Here is a 25,617-nt window from a genome sequence, read left to right on the forward strand (position 1 = left end):
AGATAAGTAAAGAACTCCGTTAAACAAAAAATGAGCAAAAATAAAATAATATGCCAAGCGTGAAACTACCACAAATCAGCATCGATATATAAATGAAACCCAAAACGAACAGAAATTACAATAAATAACCGAGTCAAACTCAAAACGAGCAGAAATTAACATAAGTTGGGCGCAAAACCCCTATGCCTTCCCAAGGCCAGAACAAAATTTGCACTTTACTGAAAAAATACAAATGAAAGTCCATTGTCAGTTTTATATACATATACTGATATTTAGCAATCAAAATGTTAATATTATTTGATTTATTAAAGTTATAAAAGTAAAAACATTTATATTTTTTTCAGTAAAGTGCAAATTATGTTCTGGCATGGGGAAGGCATAGGGGTTTTGAGCCCAAATTCTGCTAATTTCTACTCGTTTTCAGTTTGACTCGGTTATTTATTGTAATTTCTGGTCTTTTTTGGTTTCATTTATTTATCGATGCTAATTTGTGGTAGTTTCACGCTTGGTGGATTATTTGATTTTATTTTTGCTCATTTTTTGTTTAATGGAGTTCTTTACTTATCTTTGAAACACTTATTTTGTGGAAAAAGTTTTTTTTTAATTAATAACTTAAAACGAACAGGAACTATTCCCTATATGAGGGGGCTGACCTCTCCTGAATATCCCTCTCTTCGGGCTAAAGTTTTTTAGTATTTTTAAAAAAGGTACTTATTCTAATTAAACATTTTTAGGAATCATTCTTAAGGAATTGGAACAAAAGGTTAAACTTTAGCGTTGCATAGTTGCATTATGGCAGCTATGATCATAATGAATTTGAGCTATAGACTGACGTTCGTCAATTTCATGCAAAATCAATGTCAAAATTCAACCACTTAATGGCCAAATCCAAATGAATTTGACTATAAATAGATTTAGGGTCCCGACAGACAATAGGTTTTTAAGAAATTTTTAGAACTCTCTTAAGAACATTCAAACACGCAGTACAACTGAATTCACTCAAGGCCTTTGATACTAAAATCTTGGAACTTCTAAAAAAGAAATCAATCAATTTGATTTATGAACAGCTTAAATATTGTGCTTAGCGAAACTCCTACATTGGTTGCACATCTATCAGGCGTAAGTAAGTTTATAATTTATTTTTACGTTTTACATTTGAATCTTAAATGTTCTTATAAAATGAAATCCGAAAACTTTCGAACCTAACACACACACACACACACAAAAAAAAAAAAAAAAAAAAAAAAAAAAAAAAAAAAAAAAAGTCTTCCGGTTTCATTCAATATTAAATGTGAGAAGTACTTTCACTACCTCCCAACTATCCCAAGTGAATTCGCCAATTTTGAGGAACAATTCGCCAAAAGTTGTGTGCTTCGAAATCTCCCTGAAAATTAACGTCCGTAAATAGACAAACGACACGAAAATACAAATCGTTAAATTTCGCATTCGTTAATTTTTTATCGTGTCTTTGAAATCTCCCCAAGAATTAACTTTCCTAAATATGCAAACGTTAACACAAAATGCAAATCGTTAGTTTTTGTTATAGTTAATTATTGAAAGAGTTTTAGGACATAAAATTTTCTTTTGAGGAAAATAAGGGAAAACCCACAAATTTAGGGGTTAATATAGACATTGGATATTAGGTCCCTATCTCCGACCCATAAGAACTGTCATATCCACCAAAGATTGCTTTATATAACCATCTTCTAAAGATTGAGGAAATGAAAGTAGAAAATACATGTGTCATCAAGTAATCCATGCGGGAGTCACTCTCCGTATCTCTAAGAACATTTCCAAGATGAAACATTTTGACACTTATTCTAAAGAACCTTGAAATCACAACAGTTGAAACAAAAGAAATCATTCATAACGTTTTAGAGACAAAAAGTTTGTATTTTGAAATTACATGCAAATTTAGGACACAAACGTAACCAAGTATCTTTTTTATTTTTATTTTATATTTATATATATTTCAAAAACGTTTCGATGAATTTACAGCAGTTAACAGCGCAAACTATCGTTTCACTAGAGTCTATAAGTCACAAATTTTGATTTATAACTATTTAAATATTTTTTGTAACTACTTTGTTAATTAAAATTAAAACATTGACTTGGGGAGCAAATTGTAGGTTTCTTTTTTCTACTTTTTGATTTCTGTTTTATTAAAATAATACTGTCTTTTAAGCCATCTTTGGAATTTATTAATTAAAAAATTTTTTTCCACAAAGTCGGTTTTTCAAAGAAAAGTAAAGAACTCCGTTAAACAAAAAATGAGCAAAAATAAAATAAAAATAAAATAAATGTTCTTTCTTTTATAACTTTAATAAATCAAATAATGCTAATATTTTGATTACTAAATATCAGTATGTATATTAAACTGACAATGCATATTCATTTGTATTTTTTTCAGTAAAGTGCTAATTATAATCTGGCCTTGGGAAGGCGTAGGGGGTTTTGAGCCCAACTTCTGTTAATTTCTGCTCGTTTTGAGTTTGAATCGGATATTTATTGTAATTTATGTTCGTTTTGGGTTTCATTTATTTATCGATGCTGATTTTAGGCAGTTTCACGCTTGGTAAATTATTTGATTTTTGCTCATTTTTTGTTTAATGGAGTTCTTTACTTTTCTTTGAAAAACTTATTTTGTGGAAAAAGTTTTTTTAATTAGTTTCTGTTCGTTTTATATTGACATAGTCTTTTCAGGGAAAAAGAAAATAATACTTTAAATCTTTTCGTTTTTTAAGACTTTATAGTTTGGCCTGCTATTTGTATGCTGGACAAAATTTTCAGCAATTTTTAACAACATACACCCTTTTAAAAATCTGGACACAAATAGTGGTGTTTAATTTCGTTTCATACCTCCTCTAGTTGACCTGAAGTAGAAAACTTGATACCATTCACAAAAAAATCTGCTTACTTTCTTTGATAGCTTGGATACACTTACGCTATCTTGACTTGGTTAAATTTTAAGAGCAGAAGTAGCCCGTAGAGTTTGAACATAATATCCTCAGTCGTTCTTGGGATACGGCTGAGATGCCTTATTGGGAATTAGCATTAACAAAGTGAATTTTGATTTAATCTTAAGGCAAAATTTAGTTTTATAAAATAACGGCAAATGGGAGGGTGGGCGTGGTAGGGGGATTAGTTGCCCTCTAATCACTTTCGAATATTAAACAGTCCTTTCTATTTTCAATCGAATGAGCCCTTTTAAAAGTTCCTACGACAACTCATTCGACACAAAGTGCCCTGGTCTAAACAATAAAAAATCATACATTATACCCACATCGATCTTTACTATAAAAATTTCCAGCCTTCCAATCAATTTCGACTATTAAAAAGGGCATTAGCCCTTTCGATTTCCAATCGAATGTGCCCTTTTTGAATTTCTACGACAATGCTTTCAATAAAGAACATATATGCCCCCAGGGAATACATTACAAGCCTTTGCCTGAGGCCTGGGGAGGGGGGGGGGTTGTCATCCTCAAAGACCTAATTGCCAGAACTTTTCCACAACGTTGAACAAAACGGCTATCTCAAAATTTTGGTTGGATGTGTTTCGAAAAATGGTGGGCGTCAGAGGGGCGTTAGTCGTTCTCTCATCACTTTCAACTATTAAAAAAAGGCACTAGCACTTTCAATTTCCAATCAAATGAGCCCTTTTGAAGTTTCTACGACAACGCTTTAAATAAAGACCTTATATGCCCCCAGGGCATAACTTACACCCCTTGCCCTGAGGGCTGGGGGGAGGGGGGGTGGTGTCATCCTCAAAGACCTAATTTCCAGAACTTTCTACTATGTTGTACAAAATGGCTATCTGAAAATTTTGATTGGATGTGTTTGGGGGAATGGTGCGCGTGAGAGGGTGGTTAGTTACCCTCCAATCACTTTCGACTATTAAAAAGGGCACTAGCCCTCTCAATTTCCAATTGAATGATCCCCTTTTGAAGTTTTTACGACAACTCTATCTATAAAAACTTATATGCCCCCCGGGCATAACTTACAACCTTTGCCTTGGGGGTTCTGGGGGGTTCGTAATTCTTAAATACATAATTTCCAGAACTTTCAACTACATTGAACAAAATGGCTATCTCTAAACATTGATTGAATGTGTTTGGGGAAACATTGGGCGTGAGAGGGGGATTAATTACTCTCCAAACCTTTTAAACTATTAAAAAGTGCCATTTTAGGTTCCAAACCAAATTTTCCTTTTTTAACACTCTACAACAACTTTCTATATCAGAATTATATGCCCCCAGGGCATAACTTACAACCCTTGCACTGAGGGCTTTGAAGGGGTTATCATCCTAAAACACCTTATTTCCAGAACTTTTGACTACGTTGAACAAAATGGATATCTCAAAATATTGATTGGATATGTTTGGGGAAATGGTGGACGTGAGACGGGGGTTAGTTGCCCTTCAATCACTTTCGAATATTAAAAGGGCACTAACCATTTCAATTTCCAATGGAATGAGCCCTTTTAGATGTTTTTACAACATTTCTTTCTATAAGAACCTTGTATGCCCGCAGGCATAACATACAACCCTTGCCCTGAGGGTTTTGGGGGGAGGGGTTGTCATCCTTAAAGACCTAATGTCCAAAACTTTCAACTACGTTGAATAAAATGGCTATCTAAAAATTTCGATTGGATGTGTTTGGGGAAAAGGTGGGCGTGAACGGGGGTTATTTGCCCTCAAATCGTTTTCGACTATTAAAAAGGGCACTAGTCCTTTGAATTTCCAATCGAAAGAGCTCTTTTTTAAGTTTCTACGACAATGATTTCAATAAAAACGTATATGCCCACAGGGCATAACTTATAACCCTTGCCCTGAAGACTGTGGGGGAGTGTCCTGCTCAAAGGTATAATTTCCTGAACTTTAAACTGCGTAAAACAAAATGGCTATCTCAAAATTTTGATTGGATGTGTTGGGGGAAAAGGTGGGCGTGAGAGGGGGGTTCGTTGCACTCAAATCACTTTTGACTATTAAAAATGGCACTAGCCCTTTGAATTTCCAATCGAATGAGCCTTTTTTCAAATTTCTACGACAAAGATTTCAATAAAAACCTTATACGCCCCCAGGGCATAACTTATAACCCTTGCCCTGAAGACTATGGGGGAAGTGTCCTGCTCAAAGGTATAATTTTCTGAACTTTAAACTGCGTGGAACAAAATGTCTATCTCAAAATATTGATTGGAAGTGTTTGGGGAAATGGTGGGCGTGGATGGGGTGTTAGTTGCCTTCCAATCCCTTTTGACTATTAAAAAGGGCACTAGCCATTTCAATTTCCAATCAACTGAGCCCCTTTTGAAGTTTCTACGACAACGTGTTCTATACAAACCTTACATGCCCCCAGGGCATAACTCGCAACCCTTGCCCTGACGACTGTGGGGGAGTGTCCTCCTCAAAAACATAATTTCCATTTGGAAATCAACTACGCTGAACAAAATGGCTATCTAAAAATTTTGATTGCATGTGTTTGGGGAAAAGGAGGGCGTGAGAGGGGGGTTAGTTGCCCTCAAATCAAATTCGACTTTTAAAAAGGGCAATAACCCTTTGAATTTGCGCTGGAACAAGCCCTTTTTCGAGTTTCTATAACACAAATTTCGAAAACGACCTTATATGCCCCCGGGGCATAACTTATAACTCTGACACTAAAAACGCGTGGGGGAGAGCCCTACGTAAATACGTAATTTCCTGAACTATAAACTATGCGAAATAACATACCTATCTCAAAAGTATGATTGGTTTCGTTTGGGAAAATGGTGGTAGCGGAACGGATGTATGCTGTCATTTGACCACTTTTGATTGTTGAAATGGACACTAGTCGTTCCATCTCCGCAATACATGAGCCATTTTTGAATTTTCTACGACAATGCCTTCTATAAAAACCTTATATGTCCCCAGGACAAAACTTACAACCCTTGCACTGAAAGCTGTGGGGGGGGGGGGGGTCATCCTCAAAGACCTAATTTCCAGAACTTAAAACTACTTTGAATAAAATAGCTATCTCAAAATTTTGGTTGGATGTGTTCGGGGAAAAGGTGAGCGTGAGAGGGGGGTTAGTTGCCCTCCATTCACTTTCGACCATTAAAAAGGGCACTAGCCCTTTGAACTTCCAATCGAATGAGCCTTTTTGAAGTTTCTACGACAACGCCTTCTACAAAAAACCTTATATGCCCCCAGGGCATAACTTACAATCCCTGCCCTGAAGGCTGTGGGGAGTGTCCTCCTCAAAAACATAATTTCTATCTAGAAATCCACTACGCTGAACAAACTGGCTATCTCAAGATTTTGATTGTATGTGTGTTCGGGTAATGGTGGGCATGGAAGGGATGTTAGTTGCCTTCTAATCACTTTCGACAATTAAAAAGGGCACAAGCCACTCCAATTTAAAATTGAATGGGCCCTTTTCAAAGTTTCTACGACAACTTCTTCGATACATAGTGCCCTGCTCTAAAGGAAAAAAAATAAATAAATAACACATTGTGCCAACATCGTTCTTCTATGCCCCCAGGGCATAACTTAAAACCCTTGCCCTGAAGGTTCTGGGGGAGTGTCCTCCTCAAAAACATATTTTCTATCTAGAAATCAACTACGCTGAACAAAATGGCTATCCCAAATTTTGATTGGATGTGTTTGGAGGAATGATGGGCTTGGGGGGGGGGCTTCAATCACTTTCGACTATTAAAAAGGACACTAGCCACTCCAATTTCCAATCGAATGAGCCCTTTTCGAAGTTTCTACGACAACTCCTTCGATAAGAAGTGCCCTGGTCTAAAACCAAGAAAAAAAAATTAATAATAATACATTGTGCCAACATCGTTAATAAACCTGGATTGAGGCTCCACTGAGGCACAATTTTCCATCAAATATATTTATACTAAAAAAATATTTATAAACACATAAAATTGGGTAGTTGGATTCCAAAAGTTTAAATCAAACATTTTTTGCTAAAAAAAAGGCTTTTCCCATCTATTCAACCCGTTGTGAAATCGTGTCGGTAAAAAATCCACAAAAAACCTTCAATTTCACCCCCTTTGTAACTCTAAACTAGGCGTTTCTACCACAATTACTACGGCAGAAGTAGATCAACATTGTAAATTTAGAAACCAAATACTTCAAATACAAATAAATATTAATTTTTTAATATTTTAATTATTTAACAAGTAAATATTTCATTTAATATATTTGACTTTAAATATATTTGAAAGACGTTTTGCTGAAGTTTTTACAAACTAAATACTGGTGTTTGGTATTTAAATGTTTTTTTTTTATGTCTGAATAATTTTGAATAAAATTGAACAGTTTTGATGTTTGGGTTGTGTTCGCTTCGTTCGTGTCTATTTTACAAAATATATGGATCTTTATGGCTATATGTATTATCCAGTTAGGATACGCTAAGGCTTTGGCTAATACAGGAGAATATAACAAACGGTCGTTGGCCAAGCACTACACAAATTTATGTGACCATTCAATCCTTTTTGCCTCTGGAATTATCCTCCTTAAGAAAACAGAATTAAAAAAGCGGATTAATTTAGATTTTGTCAATTTTTTTTTGTTTCTTCCGTCTTGAACGAAAAATCGGGTTCTTATTAGAAAATTTATTATTCCTGATATTACAGTTAAACTTGATTTACTGCAAAGAGCGCTCTCAAACACAGCTTACGTCTGTATTTCTCCAACATCACCACTGAATTAGATCCTTCTAGTTGTGTTTTTTTCTCTCTCTTTCTCCCTCCTTTTATGTTTCTTTTCTTCTCCTTTTATAGTTTTTATTGTTATGTTTTATATGTTACTCTGTACATGTTTTCTATTTCGATTTGCATTTATATTTTTAGGTGTTTTTTCTTTGTGTTACTCCACGTATTATATTATTGTATAGTTTAGGTGAAAAATTAATAGATACTAATAATAACAATAATAATACATAGAAGTTTGTTTTGTTCGTTGCTTCTTTATTTTTACATTATATTTAAGTATATATTAGCAATGTCTTGATGATTTTCTAACAGACTATTTGAATTTCTAAGTTCTTCTATAAAGTATTTACAAATTGAATATTGATGTTTGGTAGTAATTTTTTTTTTTTTTTTTTAATAATTTTAACAAAATTGTTTTGATGAATGGGTTGTGTCTCTTGAGAACACAGCTGTGTTGGCCTCAGGTGGATTAGGGCTACAGTGAATTGTTTAGAATTAGTAGTAGCACTATAGTAGTATTAGATTGCCCAAAATAGAATCTATTTCAGGAATATTGGCATCCTTCGGATGATAGCCATCAATCCTGACAAAAAGTTACAATTCATTAAAGGTTAAATTTTTACAATGTGAAATTTATGCCAAATACATTTAATGTCAAATATATCATTAGGCTTGTCAAATTCATTAACAAATTTATTTCAGAATATAAATATTTCTCAAGAAGACATGCTAAAAAGGTTAATGTCCTTTTTAAGGACATGTTACACCATCGCAATTCGAACAGAACGGATGCCCCAAGCAATTAAAGAATGCATTTATGTAGACTGCTAGTAAAGCCATTGAACAAACAATGGCTTAGAATTCTAATGAACTTGGTTGAACTTAAAATTCTAAGAGAACCAAAGGAAACTCTGAACGTGACAAGGGTAAAATTAAAACGAACACATGCAGAATCTTAAGTCTTATTAGGTGAAAAACAAAAAATTTCTTATTCTACAGACTACAGTTTTTTTTAAAGTAGTCTTTCTGCAAGAAGAAAACATTTCCATCGATATCAGCTGATTAGAACGAGAAACTTTTTCTTGAGGAAGAGGAATATATGCCTATTTTTTCTTCTTTAAGTCAAACACTTCGTGGTAAGGAACTGTAAAAAAGGAGCGACCCAGCTCAATAGTAACAGAAATTCTAAAAAACGGAATCTTGGTTCCAATAGATACATCAAAAGAATCAGATTTTTATGATGATTTTAAATATACAAGTTTCATCAAATTTAGTCTTACCGATCAAAAGTTAAGCGCCTGAGAAAATGTGCCTTATTTTCGAAAAAGGGAGAAACATCCCCTAAAAGTCATAGAGCTTTAATGAAAATCACACCATCAGATTCAGCGTATCAGAGAACCCTACTATAGAAGTTCCAAGTTCCTATCTGCAAAAATGTGGAATGTTATATTTTTTTTCCAGGAGAAAGATCACGGATGCGTGTGTTTTTTTCTTTTGGTTTGTTTTTTTTCTTTAAAGGTTGACTTTTTTTAAACAGTGGTCCTACGATATCGCGAGAGGGCTTATTTGAATGGAAATTAAAAGTTCTAGTGCCTTTTTTAAGTGACCAAAAAAATAGAGGGCAACTAGGCCCCCTCCCACGCTCATTTTTTCCCAAAGTCATCCGATCAAAATTTTGAGATAACCATTTTGTTCAGCATGGTCGAAAATTACAATAACTATGTCTTTAAGGATGACTAAAAAAAAAGATAGCCAAAAAAAAGTAAAATTAATATACAAATTTCGTTTTAATTATTCATGTACGGTGAGCCAAAATAAAAGCTGCATTAGCTCAAAAACGTTCAGAAATTAAATAAAAAAACAAGTTTTTTTAACTGAAAGTAAGGAGCGACGTTAAAACTTAAAACGAACAGAAATTGTTCCGTATATGAAAGGGGCTGCCCCCTTCTCAATCCCTCGCTCTTCACGCTAAAGTTTGACTCTGTCTCACAACTTTGTTTTTTGAAACAAAAACAACCTTTAGCCTTTTAAATAGGTTTTAAAGACTAGAAAACTCAAAGATTATAAGATGAGGAAAAGACGCTTTAAAGACGTTATTGAAGAATGCAATAAAGTATTATTGACTCTTAAATAGAAAACAAAGTATAGTGTATCAAAATATTGCATATATATATATATACATATATATATACATATATATATATATATATATATATATATATATATATATATATATATATATATATATATATATATATATATATATATATATATATATATATATATATAATATATATATATATATATATATATATATATATATATATATAATATTGTATATATATATAGCCTTTATCAATCTTTTGTTATTTAATGATTTTTACATCCAGGATTGTTACTAGTTGTTTTTTGTTTTGTTATCTTTCTTTTCTTTTTTTTTTGTATCAAATTCTGACTTCAAACTCTGAACTTACAATTTATTATTATTATTATTTATGCTATTTGAGGAAAAATTCATCTTAGAACAGACCAAAAAGAATTTATTTTCACTGAATGTTATATGAACGTTGACCGTTATATGCTATTACATTATATGTTATCAAATTTTATATGTTAAACCTAATATTTTTTATTCTAGTTTCTATTTTATGAGGCGATCAAAGAACTATTACAAGTCAATAAAGGCTTAATATTCGTAAAGGAGGAACGAACTTACAAAAATGATTTCCAGGTCCTGCGTAATGGTGACCCTTATAAGCGGCAAAGAGACCAGGGTTGATGCCGATCTGAAAAAAAAAGAAACATGACAAATATCCTGCAAGCATGTCTTCAGATATTCCAGGTGAAGTTATGCGTTGAAAGAAGAAGGTAAAGTGAGTGGAGTAAGAACAAACAAGTGGCGGCAGCATGTGAATTCTGGTGGCGTGATTGAGTAATATCAGTCTTACTAGGAAATTTCTCCAATACAGAGACTTCTTCAAATTCCTATCCGAAAAAGAATACCCAAACACAAGTTTGGCGTTCCCGAAAAATTATTTTTCAACTCTGTTCCGAAAGAAAACCCCAAAATAAACTCACCCAGGCTAGCACATTCTCTTTTCACCGGGTGATGCGAAATCCTGACTGCCTAAGCAAAATTTACCTCCTGTCAAAATCTACTTATGGTATCCTCAGACCGGCTGGAAAAAAGGGCGTGCTGACAACAAAAATCGCTTTTGTCCTGGAGACTGTTGTAATTCAAAAGGAATAGCGTGATAGTTTTCGTACAAGTCAAACTTACACACAACTCATCAAAACTAATCAAATTTTATCCAATCCATTTAATCCTTATTTCGTTTTCAAGATATTTAGAAATGTCTGGTTTTTTTCCTAAAATGTGTTGTATCTCTGTATCCTTTCTTCACACACGCAAATATGGGAGGTGGTGATATTAAATTTTTTTGCCATATCTTAGATACCTAAACAAACCTTCCTTATACACTTGTTCCTTAAAGGATTGTGTTCCTTGTATAAGTTTTGGTAAGTTATTATTCTGCTTTCCTACAGATTTAACGAAAGACTAAATTTAGCTTTAATTCGATAGCTGAGATTCAGTTCTTTGCTAAAAACTCTGACCTGGAGGATTTGAGCCCCACCTCCATCTCAAAAAACGAGGGATTCATTAAAATCAAATTAAAACAAAAGAAATTGTGAAGCTGTATAAACCATCCATGGTTATGTTAAAAGATCAGAGATGGCATTTCGGCTATCAGTAGAGATAGTTTTCTGACGCACTATTACAGTTTCTACTCATAATTTGTTAGTTCCTATAGCAGGATTTTTGTGGGGTTACTAATAGTACTACGGTATCGAGTACTACGTACTATAGTAAGTATTTACATTAAGTAACAATATCGGGGAGTCAAAGCATATTAAGAACTTTGAATAATAGTTTAAGTTTGTTTATTTACTTTTTCAAATTATATTCTATCACCTGAAACTGCTTATAGTTTGTACTCATGCGCTTTGCTGCTACTTTGATATTATATACTGGTGGATGTGATCAGTTTCGAAATGGCACTGCCCATGTAGAGAAGTTTTTTGGTCTTGAAGCGTAATAACCTCACTTTTTACATAAACTAAAAGTTTATGAGACGCATAGATAGGTCATGGTTTCTTTAACGACATCATTCATGGTGCAAGGCCGCTGAAAACTTGAGGTACTGATATACCAATAATTTTATTTCACCCTTAAAATTTTATACAGGTATGTTGAACTTTCTTTTAAGAGAATCAACAGACGAGGTTTTAGATGCGACTTCCCTACTAGTTCAGTCTACAGTTAGACCCTGAACACATTGCAACACAACTGATTTTTATACTACTTGATACAGAAAACCGCATATTTATATATCTAAAAGCTTATTAACACATCAGCATCGCTACCCGGAGGCGAAATAGGTCATACCTGCTCTTAAAGTACAGAGGAGGAGGCGAAAAGCTAAAAAGTTTATTTTGTGATAATACAAAGATACAATAACAATACAATTTTTGGGGATATTTAATGTGACCGTTCAAAGCTGAGGTACAAGATCTTACAAAGCTAATCTCCAAGTACTCAGCGCGGGTTGTCTCTTCCAGCAGGTAATTCAACCCAACCATGTTTTTACGTGTCTGCCGTATTATCTTGGCAGACGGCAACACCACTCACGACAGTTTTCCGGGTCGAATAGCATCTTACTGTAATAAACTAGAAATACATCACTAAGCCTTTAAATCAACCGTTATTATCGCCTGAGAGACCGTTCTAACAGTGTTTCTGAACGTACCATTAAGTAAAAGAAAAGAAGAAATTACAAAACAGTATTGACCAAGAACATAAAACTTTCCCTATTGCCCCTGTTACTGAAGGCAAACACACAACCAATTCCTTACTTAGTTTGAATTCTGTAAAAGTTAAAGTTTAGGCAAATTTATTAACAATGTGTCAAACTTAGAGCCTTCTGTTTTGGCATCACGGTTATCAGTCCTGGACATTTCTTTTAAACTAATGAAAGTATATCCTCCATTGAAAACACAACGGCAAAGGACCTGAAACTTCCTTTATTACTCCCATTACACGAGAGAGATCCACAAATTCAACATTTAGCTTGATAGTCTGCAAACATTAAAGTTTAAGCAAATTTTAGGCAAAAATTCGGCAAAGAGTTATGACATATGCCAATAACTTATGAAAAAAATTAAGGGGGCTGGGAGGGCTGAATGTACAAGAGGGGCTATTGTAAACCTCAGACATAGGGTTTTCAAACATAAAGATTATAATAGTACATTTTTCATTCTTCCCAGCCTTTCCATTCCGAAAATAGCATCCAGAGTTAACGTGTTGGGTGCCATATGGCCTTTCATGACGGTGTTATCAAGTCGAATTTATAACGAGCGATTACATGTAAAAATTATTTTTTAAATGAGCTAGCCTCCTGTGCTAGCCTTAGCTCTCTTAGACCTTGGCCCCGCGCTTTTGAGAATAAAATTCCCTTTTTCAGTTTTCAATATGAAAAGTTCAAAATTTGGATAATTTTACTAAAGAATTAGTCACCCGTACATCTAAGCACTGCATAAAACTTCAAGTGAACATTTGTTTTAAATTAACAAAAGTATATGCTATATAAGTCACACTTCAATAAAAACCCCATTCACGGGCTTTAAAAAAGTTTAAGTGGTTGGATCTAGTTGTTCTAGATTATCCTGTTAGTTTATCATTTTCTTCTCTGTGTGAACACCACTTATTATTATTCTTACAAAAAAATTTATTGCCAGTATCATTTCTATGAAAGTAGAAAAGCAGCGGGGTACAAAATATGTAAAATAAAGGCAAGAAAAACCACTTTGGGAAACCACTTAAGAGATATTATGTAATGTATACTATCATTTTAAAACTTTATTTAAAAAAAAGGTCACATAACGTGTTTCAGAACAGCATTCCCTCACAGAAATGTAAAGATGAATTCGTTTTAGGAGGCGAGGGGGATAAAGATCAATTCATTAAAATAACTCTAAATAAAATAGCTGATCTTGTTCTACATTTGAAAAGTAGATTTGAATAGTATTTACAGAAGATTTGGCTGTCCGATGTTTTTTTAAGCTAAGTGAGCTCGAAATTACTCTATATTAATGAAGCCTACTGTACTTTTCCATTAAGGATTAGATCACGTTGGAGTAACAATTAAAATCCAAAGCAATATTGATCTCTACTACGCCCACAGGGAAAAGGGGAACACCATTTTGACCCCTTATTTTCAATTTCTCTTTTCTTCATTACAAGCAAGGGGGATAAACTTCAGAACTATTTCTTACTTTAATTAGTTAAAACCTGCCAGGTGACTCCAACTGGAGCAAAGGTGTGAAATTTGAAGATATATAATGCGTTCAGTTATTCAAGAGTTGATTTAGTCGGTGACACGATCGTACAGTCAAGGAAATGTGGAGATAGAATATGTTCATTCACTACCATGCTGGAGCTAACATGAGTATGTTAATATAAAAAAAAACATTTCAAGGATCATTAAAATAACAGCGACATCAAAAATATAAAGCGGCAAGTGCAACTTCAAGGTCAAGATATCTAAATGATTCATAAAGGGACATTACACATTGCAAGTCAGGCCAAAAGGTCAAGATATGATAATTTTATTTGGCAAATATATACAAAACATTTTGCAGCACCTGCTTGCACCAGGCGGGAGTCTTTTCTATTCGACTGATACTAATAGCACTATTTTATATTACTCTACATCGCATTAATACTCGAATCGTACATATACAACAACCATTCTACTTACATCAATACACATATAATTACTATTTTTTTGTGAGGAAATTTTTTTCTGCAATAGCCTCGAAGGATGCCAGATGACTTGAGTCTCGTATTGCAGCTGTAATTATATACAATACACAGGGGGTAAAGTTTTTTATTATAAAAGAAGCTCTAGTTGTATTTCTACATTTTTCTTACCAGATTCGGTGCTCCTCGTGTATCATAACTATAGAGATAACTGTTAATGGAAAAAAAAATTTGAAAGAAGAGGGAAGTACGTTATTAATACATTTACATGTGATAAAACTAACTAGATAATCTCTAGTTATTAAATATCAAAAGTGATTCTTAACCACGTATTAAAAAGAATACATCAGTTACACATAAAAATCCATATAAAATACTTCTATAATGAAATGAGAAGAAATACATTTAAAATAAGATACATTATTAAACAAATAGCAAACGCTTACAGTAAAGTAAATAACACTCAACACAAAAATCAGCATTATAACACTATAACGCTAGATGCTTTCAAAAGCGATATTATTGAAATGCCGAGTAGCAAATTAGCCCACACAATCTCCCCTGCTCAACATGAATTGGACCTTTCAAACCAAAATCCCAGCATAACACCGGGAGAAAACATGGAACAAAAACCTGCCACAAGTACCATGAAAAATGTGGTTATTCAAAGATAAAAGTATGTTAGAGTTGAAAAAAAAAGGCGGGCCAAAAGATACAGTTAGTTGTAAAAAATACTGGGGAAAATGACGATTTTCAATCCTCTCTTCAGATGTACTATGCATGGTACCAGGAGATGGACTGAGAAGTGGTATATACAAGGACTCTGTTCTCCTCTGACACTTAACCGAAGGGTCTGCGTGGTCCGAGTTCGGAATACAGAGCTATTCCGAACGCGGAGCAAAGCAGACACTTCAGTCTGTCCGCGAAACAATGCTGTAGTGGACAAGGAAGGAAACACTCTGGATTGAGAAGCGAAAAAAAAAAAAAAATAATAATCAATAATGGTATCTAAATGCACGCAGGGAAAAAGAGGGGATCAGGCCACGTAGAAAATCCTCTTCTACTTCAGGGTCCGCATCGTTCCATGCGGACTCTGTTCTCCTCCGACACTTAACTAAAGGGTCTGCGTGGTCCGGGTTCGGAATACAGAGCAATTGTTTGTGATATCTCTTGGTACTAGAAGCTGGGTAAGGCATTAATTGTGGACAATTATTTTTAATTTGTTGGAGTCTAGTGTCTGGCCCTTCAGCAGGGGGGGGGGGTTCAAGGTTGTGTAATAAACCACGAAGAGTTGGAGAACTCTCCCTAAACAAACATTTGACAAAAAAAGTACCAAGGACAGTGAGAATGAAATCTGATATTTGAATTGGTTAAATGTAAACTTACAGAACCATATATATATATATATATATATATATATATATATATATATATATATATATATATATATATATATATATATATAGAGAGAGAGAGAGAGAGAGAGAGAGAGAGAGAGAGAAAGAGAGAGAGAGTTAAAAACATATGGTACCAAACAGCGATACAGCTTTCTTTTGAGGGTCTAGTTGTCATTGGGAATCGACAGATTACTAGTAATTGATTAAACTTTTACCGCCGAAAAGGGGCGTCAAATTTAAATAACGGTATTTAAATATTTTTACGGTTCAACGTGGCTGTTCTGACAAAATGTGGCACTGTCCTTAGAACTTCATAATATAGAAATAAACAAAATTAAAATTTCAGAAATCGCAATCTCCAGGTATAAATAGACCTAACATAGGGTTCAAGGAGCAAAAATACTTTTATTTTGATGTCCTCAGTACATTAAAGTAAATGAACATTTTGTACTGCGTATATATAGTAAATCAATAACAGCCCTCCTCCCAGCGCACCGATTCTACATGTAAGCACGAATGAAATCAAAAGTCGTTGCATGATAAAAAAAAAACTAAACTTTTAGTGAAAAGAACACAATTTTATTTTTCTTCTAAATGGTTATAATAGCAAAATCATGATATTATTTATAATATTATAAAGAATAAAATAGCTGTCGACAAATGTGATTTTTGGAAATACCCCGAATTCTAAATTTTTCGAAGTTGTAATTTCAATGAGGCTAATTACTCGCAGTAAGAAAGAAGTAAAAAAAAGATGATAAAACGTCAAAATCTAATTTCATAAATAAAAAGTAAAAACTAAAATAGATCAAATCACTTCATTAGTCCATTAGACCAAACGAATTTTTTAATTTAAAATTGTCAAGAAATACCATTCAAATACTAATAAATGCCTAAATTAAGATAGTTGTTTTTAATTCAATAGTTCTCAAAAGCTTAGTTGTAAATCCTATTTGTAACAAGCATCAATTAAATCCTCGTGCTCAAACATGAATCCTGCCTTACTAGTGAGACAGGGTTGTCATGGCAAGGCTGATTACAGCCAGGCTACAGGGATTAGTAAATCAAATAAAAGATACAGGAGTAAGAAACTGCCTAAAAGAACTTGGAACATCACGTTCCACCACGAAATAAAAAGAGTTACGAATATTACCAAAATGTAAGGCAAAACACGTGGAGATAGAGGAAACTACAAGGAAATCCCGTACATTGTAAAGTTGCGTGTTTCAAAAAAGCGAGACGAACAAAACCACATTTTGTATCATAGGTCTATTTGGCGCATGAAAAATTATACATCCCCATATTACATTTAAATCCATAGACACTATTTGAAGTAAAAAATTGAAACATAATTTGGTTTCCAGCATTGTGATTACTATTCTTCTTACATGTTAACACAGATAACGTAACAATTATGATACAGAATGCACATTGTACTGGAACATATAACACTAAAAACAAAAATAGAAACTATATAAGTGTGAAATAGAATATAAAAAACTGAAATAACTAAAAATATCTACTTTAGTAACGGGGTATTTGTTTTTCCACCCATTCACTTGGATTTTGCATTTTTTTTTCTAGGCTTCATGATATGACAAACGCACTTTAAAGCTAAGACTACAATTGTTTCTGCAATTTAGTAAGTATGAAAATAAAGTACATTTCGGAAAGAAAACAAAATTTTTGAAAAAAATCGAATTCGGGAAATGTCGAATCATCTTGAAACTCAAATAGTGGTTGCAGCGATAGCTGCAATTTATTAAGAACGAACTACGACCCATAATAAGCAAAAATTAAAAAATACGTTAAAAAAAACTGGCTAGTGAGAAATAATTGCTATTTGTACCTCATTCAGGAATGGTAACTATTATCTCCAACAATCTTAACAGTCAAATGTTATTCTGAAAACCAATTTATGAGAATTTCGCCTGAAACCCCTCGGAAATGGTGTCGGATCGAAATAAAAAGTACACCATTGGAAGTATCATTGCCGATAACCCTGTTCAGGAAACTTACTGGAGTGAACAACAGGGAAAATCACTTTTTTGCAAGGGTAGCACTGATCTGTCCTCCTTTTCGGCTTCTTTACTCCCAGTGGGGCACTGGAACATCATAGAGACCTGTTTAAGGGTTCATTTAAGATATTGGAAAGCGAATTAGACCACAGAGTGTATTCCTTTAATAGGGTGGGTTACCGTCCATCTTATTGAAAAAATGTCACATAACACCTCTTGAATTTGCTAATTAGGTAGGCTATTATGCTAATAAACCATTTCATCCTATCCTAGACAAAAGAACAGTCTATCAATCTCCCACTGTTGGAAAAGACAATGAAACTGACATATAATTAACTTAAAATAGGTTCTTTGCTATGCATAGCTGGGGCAAAGGGACATAAAAGAAAAAAAGATGCTAAAATAGTGGTAATATCATTAGTAAAATTAGGTAATAGGGTATGAAATAGAGATTAAAAGTTAAAGTAAATAAAACCTAAATCAAAGAAGTTATTGTCCACATAGATATCTCCCCAAGAGGTTCGGAGCATATAAATGGATTAATTATTATCGGCTATAATAATATATGCCATATGCCATTTATATAATCCATAAATGCACCCTTTATCTTTATTTTAATTTTTGGCAGTCAAACAATACGAGACACTGTCCTTTAGGTGGGAATTTGTTCAGCGGAAGGGGGGGGGGCTACTGATGGTAAAAAGGTAGGGCGAGTTCAGGGAGAAGCATGGGAAATTATGAGGGAAGCTATACAAAATTAGAAACAAGGGTTGCCTTGAACATTTAGCTTTCTTACTTAGGATTCGGATTATGCAAATATTTTAAGAGAAAAGGGAGTGGCATAAATTTACGCCGAAAGAAAATCAATTAAAGGACTTAAAAGCCTTCGGACGTTTCTTAGGAGATGGCTAAAGCAGAACCTGTGAAAAAGGTCCAGATGGTGCGCATTTGTGCAACATAGGCACTTTCTTTTAGGTGGTTGTGCATTGAGTTCTTTTAAAATCAGCACATTTTAACGAATGTAAAAAGGATTATGTGACAACAATCTCCATTTAAGCTTATTATTACACTTAAAGTAAAAATAAAAGTTACAGTAAAATTAAATTTTTAACTGAGGAGCTTTTAGTAATTTTTCTAATTGTAGGTCCAATATTTAGTCCAATTTTATTAGTTCTTTCCAAGACTGTTCAAGACAAATAAAGCTTCACTACCGACAAGAGTTTGCATACTGCCCCCTTTCCCTAACTGTAAAAGTCTAAAGCCTACTGTGTCATTGGTGCTCAACTGAAAACAAATTATATTACAAATATTTTCTTTTCCATTAATTACAACATTGAAAATGAAAATTACAGTGAAATAAAATCTTGAACTGATGATGTTTCAACAATTAATAGCATTATATGTAAAACATTCAGTTTGATGTTATATGTCCTTTCCAAGACTGTTCAAGATAATATAATTTTCAGTAAAGGGCCAATGACGCAGTAGGTTTTAGACTTTTACAGTGAGAGAAGGAGGTAAAACCCAAACTCTTGCCTGTAGTGATTTTTGTTCGTTTCAAGCTTGATTTGCATATTCAATTTAAGTTTCACTCGTTTTAAGATTTATTTATTGATTTATATTAATATCTCTTGTATGTTTATTTGCATTGATTGTTTGTTTAATTTCTGTTCGTTTTAAGTTTCATTTAAACTTCAATAGCCAAATGTTTTTTTTCTTTTTAAGCTTGAGTTTCATATTCGATCTAAGCACTACTCGCTTTAAGATCTATTCATTCATTTTTATTATTACTTGTTGTATGTTTTTTGCTATGATTGTTTATTTAATTTCTGTTCGTTTTGGGTTTCATTAATTCTTTAATAATGGTCGTTTTGAGTTTGAGTTATTGTAGATTTCTATTTCTTCGGATCTTAATTTTAATATGGCCTTTACTTTTCTTTTAAAAAGTTCTGTTTCGGGAAGTTTTTTTTTTAATGAATTACTTTAAAAGCAGAGTTGTGACAAAGAGTCAAACTTTACCGTAAACGGTGAGGCATTGAGGAGAGGGCATCCCCCTTCATATACAGAATAATTTCTGTTCGTTTTCAGTTTTAATGTTGGTTCTTACTTTCGCTTGAAAAAACTTTTTTTTTTATTTCATTATACATAACGAGAGAAGATAACGACGAAATATGTGAAGACACTTAATAAGACACTGAATACAATCTAAGCGGATATTTTGGATATACAATACAACCGCCGTCATCAGCGAAATCCAATATAAAACAAATAAAAAGAAAACAAACTTACTCAAAAAATCACATCGATAAGATAAATTTTAAAGCTAAGATCACAAATTTAATTTTGAATATTGGGTAGGCCTAATGATATTACCCAACCTCCTATAATTCTAAGCATAAGAGATTCTTTTTTCAATCTCAGATAAGTCAAGGTGTTAATATAACTTATCCCTTGATGAAAGATCATACTTTACTGCAAAATAATAATATCCATTGCTTTAGGTTACCATTTCCTGAAATAAGCTTCTAGATATAGGACACAAGTAAGTACCACAGTAAGTAAACTCTACAGTAAGTACCCCAGAAACCGTATTAAAATCCTCTTTCCTCGATGTTCTAAATTTCTCGAGGTATATCTTTAAGGCTAAGCGAAGCGACCTCCCTCCATCCAAATCTATATATTAATAGGTTCACAATAAAATACACGCCATTTTTCGCAGTCAAAAAATGGCTTGCTGCTAAGCCAGTTGCTGCTAATTATTAGAACAGGTGCGAATACAGAGGGAGGGTGCTCTAGGATCCACAATGGACTACTTTATGCCCTTGCGATTCTAGTCAATTAAAATAAATGGTAAGTGTCCGTAACATCTGGGCAATCACGTGAGGTTAACGTTTAGATGAGTTTTGGTGAGTTTGATCAGTGTCCGGTTAGTTTTCGATCATCACAAGATAGTATACCGTGTTTTGTCCCACTGTTGGGGGACTGAGTTGAAAATTTCCTTTTTGGGGGGGGGGGGGAGCAGACTTATAACTTTGTGTTATCTGAGCTGATTTCCAAGTTTCGTTCACCTTGCTTTACTACATCCCTTAAAATAAATTTAAAAAGTTTGACCTAAAAGCGATTGTCTAAAAAACCCTTATAAAAGTTATCGATGTAAAAGGGAATATGAAATTCATACTAAGAGACGGTAACCATTCCTAGTGTCTAATTTTGTATTTACCCTTCCTTAGAAATCCTAATTAAGTTGTTAATTACTCCTTTCTCAATTGAAAATCCCAGACAACTAAATAATAAAATGAACAGAAGTGTTTGAAAGTTCCAATCGTAGAAGGGGTTATAAAACCATGGAGGCTTCTATGAATAAATTAAAAACAGAGCAGATCTCAATCAATTAGTTGATGCAATAAGGTCAATGGAATTACACCTGGATACCTAGAAGTAGGATGAAGGGTTGTCTTCTTTCAGCAATCATTTTCACCATGTTGTTCGTGGGGGCGCCCCCTTTCCAAAATCAGCCCCCTTTCTAGCATGCATCATCATATAAGCGTTGCGAATGAACACACCAGCACCAATAATTGATGTTATTTTTCGTTTTTCATTAAGGCAAAGAAGTTTTGATTTTTGAGTAAAGTAATTCATTTAGTGTAAAGCTAAGCCCTTTTTGTTATTTAGCTTTTGCTACGAAACATACAACCCCTTCCCCAGAAATTTGATCAATTACCAACTCAAATTTACCTTTTCTCCCGCTTTTGTTTAATATTTAATAAGTTATTGTTTTTCATCCTATCTTTTTAAGAATCAAATATGTATCTGCCTTTTGAACAGTTGATTAGAACGAAAAAAAGAACCCTAATTTTGCGTTTACATCCATGTCTAGTTAGACTTCAGGTCTAGACTCTTGTCTGTCCAAACATGAATACATACACTGCTTCCATTCATATGTAAAATTCGGTGTTTGGCTGCAATAAGCTAAAGCTAAGTGTCCAGCTCTGGAGTCTAGAACTCTGTATATAATCATAATTGTGCTTGGAAGTGGGGCGAATCCAACTGTGTCGAGGCTCACGCCTCAAAGGCCCATTGACTCTACACTCCAGGCGATTGAGCTTGCAGTCACATCACTGGCTTCAACCTGATGCCAGGACTTGGGTCTTGGCGACACTAGGAAGCGAACCCGTGTCACTAAGGACATATGATTACAAGTTCAATGTGCCATCCACTCGACTAGGGTGAAGTTAACCCTGTTTCTAGGAATTCACGTTTTATTAAGGATAGTGTCAATTTTATCACTATATTTATCATCTGTACTTAAAGAGTAATGTTCACGGGGTCCGCTGCATTTCCCCTTGGACAAATGCAAGAGAAAAACACAACAAATAATTAATTCAAATGAAAATGAAAAAAATCAATAGTGTAGAATATTCTACACCATACATTATGCTAATATTTTGGAATATAGGTAGAATTTTCCAATCTTTTCTTCATTATTTTTATTTGGAATAATTTCTTTTAGGCTGCTCAATTTTCCACGGGGGAAAATTTCCGTGGGGGAGGGGGTGGAATTTTTCGAGGGGGAAATATTTTCAGGCGGGAATATGCTTAGCACCGGTGTTCACCAGTACGTCTTGCTTGATTTTCATATTTAATCAAGTGCACATCCAGATACACATAATTAGGCCGGGAAGTCTTGATAGACCTGTACGTGAACGCCACTTTAGGAATATACAAGCTATTTTTCGGAAAAATCATCATATAAGCTAGCCGTTTAGTTTTTAGTTTCAGTCACATGCGAAAATTGTTCAGCAATCTCTTAATTCCTTTAAATTATTATCAGGCTATGTTCCAGTAATTTGTGGCTTTTTCTAAGCCTTTCAATAAACTTTCTCTTAATTTATGCGACAATAAAATTCATATAAAAGAAAGCGCTTTTCTATCAATTCAATAATTCTAATTGTTCAGGTCGACTTGTAATCACTTTTCTTCTTGTTCTATTAGAAACTGCTAAACTAGAACGAAGACATCTAAAACTATTTTCTATGATTTTTTTACTTTCATGAATGGCCAGGAAAAAGTAACTGCCTCTTAAAAATAACCCTTTCTCCAAGCATCACTATCATCAACACAGTTTTAAAGTAACGAAGCAAACGTATAGCTTAGAAACAATTAACAAACCCCTGGTTCGAAGTATAAAAGAAACTACAACTCTTAAGAGCACCCTCCGTGCTGGTAATTTAGACGAATGCTTTTAGGAGTACCCTTTATATAACAGGACAAAACAAGGACCCTTGAAAAACTTTCCTTAGCAAATTTGAAGAATTCCTTGGGTCTCTTATAAAGTATCCTTTCAACTTATTTCCCCAGTTTAATATTTGCTTATAACTAAATTGATATTCACGGTTACATTAAAGTGAGACTTGAAATTAAGACTGATATTTTTGAATTATAATGGTAAAATATTTAACCAAGAAGGTGAATAAAAATTTGAGAGTTATCAGGCTGTTGTTTCAAGTACAAAAGACATTATTTCTGGCCCTGGCAAGAGTAGACCTAAGTACTGAAATTTATGCAAGGCATGTAGGGATAGCAGGAATCATGGGGATAGCGGCATACAGGGATAGCGGGATGCATATAGGGATAGCTAGAGAAAATTGTCAAATTCACATTTTATATTGGGAGAACCGTGTCAAGAGGGATGGGTCATGAATAAATATAACTTTCAGTATGTGTGTTTGAAATATCTACGAATAAGGTGAAACTAAGCAGGAAGGCCCATAGGTAAGAACGATACACCTAGGTAGTATTTCGAAGGGGGGGGATGTTCAAACCAGCAAAGAAAAGATAAATTTACGAAAATAACAGAAAAATTAATAAACCATAAAACCCTCCAGCCCACAATCAATGTTACGTTGATGCTGAAGATTTTATACGTCGTTACAATTAGACTGACAAATAACGTAAAATCTACCGCGTTTACGGCGTCTTGCTACAACGCATCGCCTACTCGAGCATACCTACCCCGCAGACCCAGCAAAAATACGAAATTTTATGCTATAGACAAGGACTAGGATGATATTTTAGGGTTCTCATACCTTTTTAAAAAAGAATGTTTACAATAGTTAGTAAAAATTAAAAAATATAGGAGTCCCATAAAATGATAAAACGGCCTGAAATTAGCCTATTAGTAAAATATAAAACTTGATACTAAATAAAAACTGAACATTGGATGCTTTCAAAAAAAAGAAAAAACTAATTGAGAAATATCAAACATAAATACAATAACTACTGAATATTTCATCCTTTTAAGAAAAGAAACAAAGCAACAGAGCAATATCAGTACTTTACATATTATATATTAATTATATAATTTTTATATAGTTACAATTATACGTTACATATTATATAGTAATTATAAGTTTATTTTATAATTACATTTTTTTTACGGTTTATTATATAGTTACAATTATACGTTACATATTATACAGTTTATTATATAGTTACATTTTTTTTTTTACAGATTATTAGATAGTTACAATTATACGTAACATACTATATAGTAATTATATAGTTACATTTTTTTTAATTTTTTTACACTTTATTATATATTTACAAAAAATACGTTACATATTATATAGTAATTATCATTTTATATAGTTCTCAATTATAATGTAAATTACGAAAGCCAAAAAGTTTTTGGCCATGAAAATAGATAATAAATAATAAAAAACAATGTGGTACTGAACATAATGTGCTTTCAAAAAAATGTTAATAAGACCTGACACGATTTAAAGGTACAAAAATATTTACAAAATGCAACACAAATTTGTTCCCACGCATTTTTTGTAACCTTTGTACAACAACTTAGGGGAGCGGGGGGGGGGGCTTCGAACCAGGTAACCCCCCCACCCCCAATGATGTGGACATGATGATGACAGAAGAAAAACCGCAAGAAACTTATCAAAACTATACTATAACTGGTCTACCATAGATAATTACATTTTATTAAATATCAATTAAACTAATCAAACGTAATATGAATCAATTTTCAATACACTGAAATGCAGCATTTATGCTATATTTACCAGCCCTTTATAAATATGCCCGTGGCAATATTTAATAGCGATTAAATTTTAAACAGTGGCAATATATGTCACACTTAAATATGGCAATTAAGACATTTAATTGCCTTTCAATATGCAGTTGAAGCAATTCATTCAATCGAAATGTTCTTAATTGCCAGAACTAAAATTCCAAAGAGATGCAGCCCTAAGAGAGACGTGGTCTCTCGTACAGCAAGAGATCTTCAGCAAGATTTAATACTAAGTTGAAATATTGATACTACCACCAAGGATACTATAACTTTCGCTGGTAGTAGGGAAAAATACTACCACCGAAGCGAAATTACGGATCTGAAGCGACCAGAGCTGCCACTGAGAAGTAACACTTTCCCAAGATTTGCCTCCAAAAAATTCCACGATTGGAAACCAAATCTTGACATATCAAATGATAATAATAATACGTGTAGTTGATATAATTTTTGAGGGTAATGTTTAAAGTTTTCCAAGATCCGAACTAATAATAAAAATAATAATTTATTATTAAAACTACAAACAACAGGACAAAAGTGGAGTAATGAATTACAGCAAAAAAAGGCGACCAAAATAAAACAAAAAACAATTAACTAGA

General features: G+C 33.5%; 1 protein-coding gene across 1 annotated transcript in view; it reads right to left on the reverse strand.

Moving 5' to 3' along the window:
* The window catches only part of Tdg (Thymine DNA glycosylase), a 286,925-nt gene that overhangs the window by 90,182 nt on the left and 171,126 nt on the right, over positions 1 to 25,617 (reverse strand). The window contains exon 6 of the mRNA XM_089101197.1: positions 10,419 to 10,488. Coding sequence (XP_088957323.1) covers positions 10,419 to 10,488 — 70 coding nt within the window. The remainder of the gene's footprint in view (positions 1 to 10,418; positions 10,489 to 25,617) is intronic.

Source organism: Artemia sp. Qi Xiang Cuo, chromosome 15 (assembly GCF_049724085.1).
Source record: "Artemia sp. Qi Xiang Cuo chromosome 15, ASM4972408v1, whole genome shotgun sequence".
In the NCBI taxonomy this organism is placed as follows: domain Eukaryota; kingdom Metazoa; phylum Arthropoda; class Branchiopoda; order Anostraca; family Artemiidae; genus Artemia; species Artemia sp. Qi Xiang Cuo.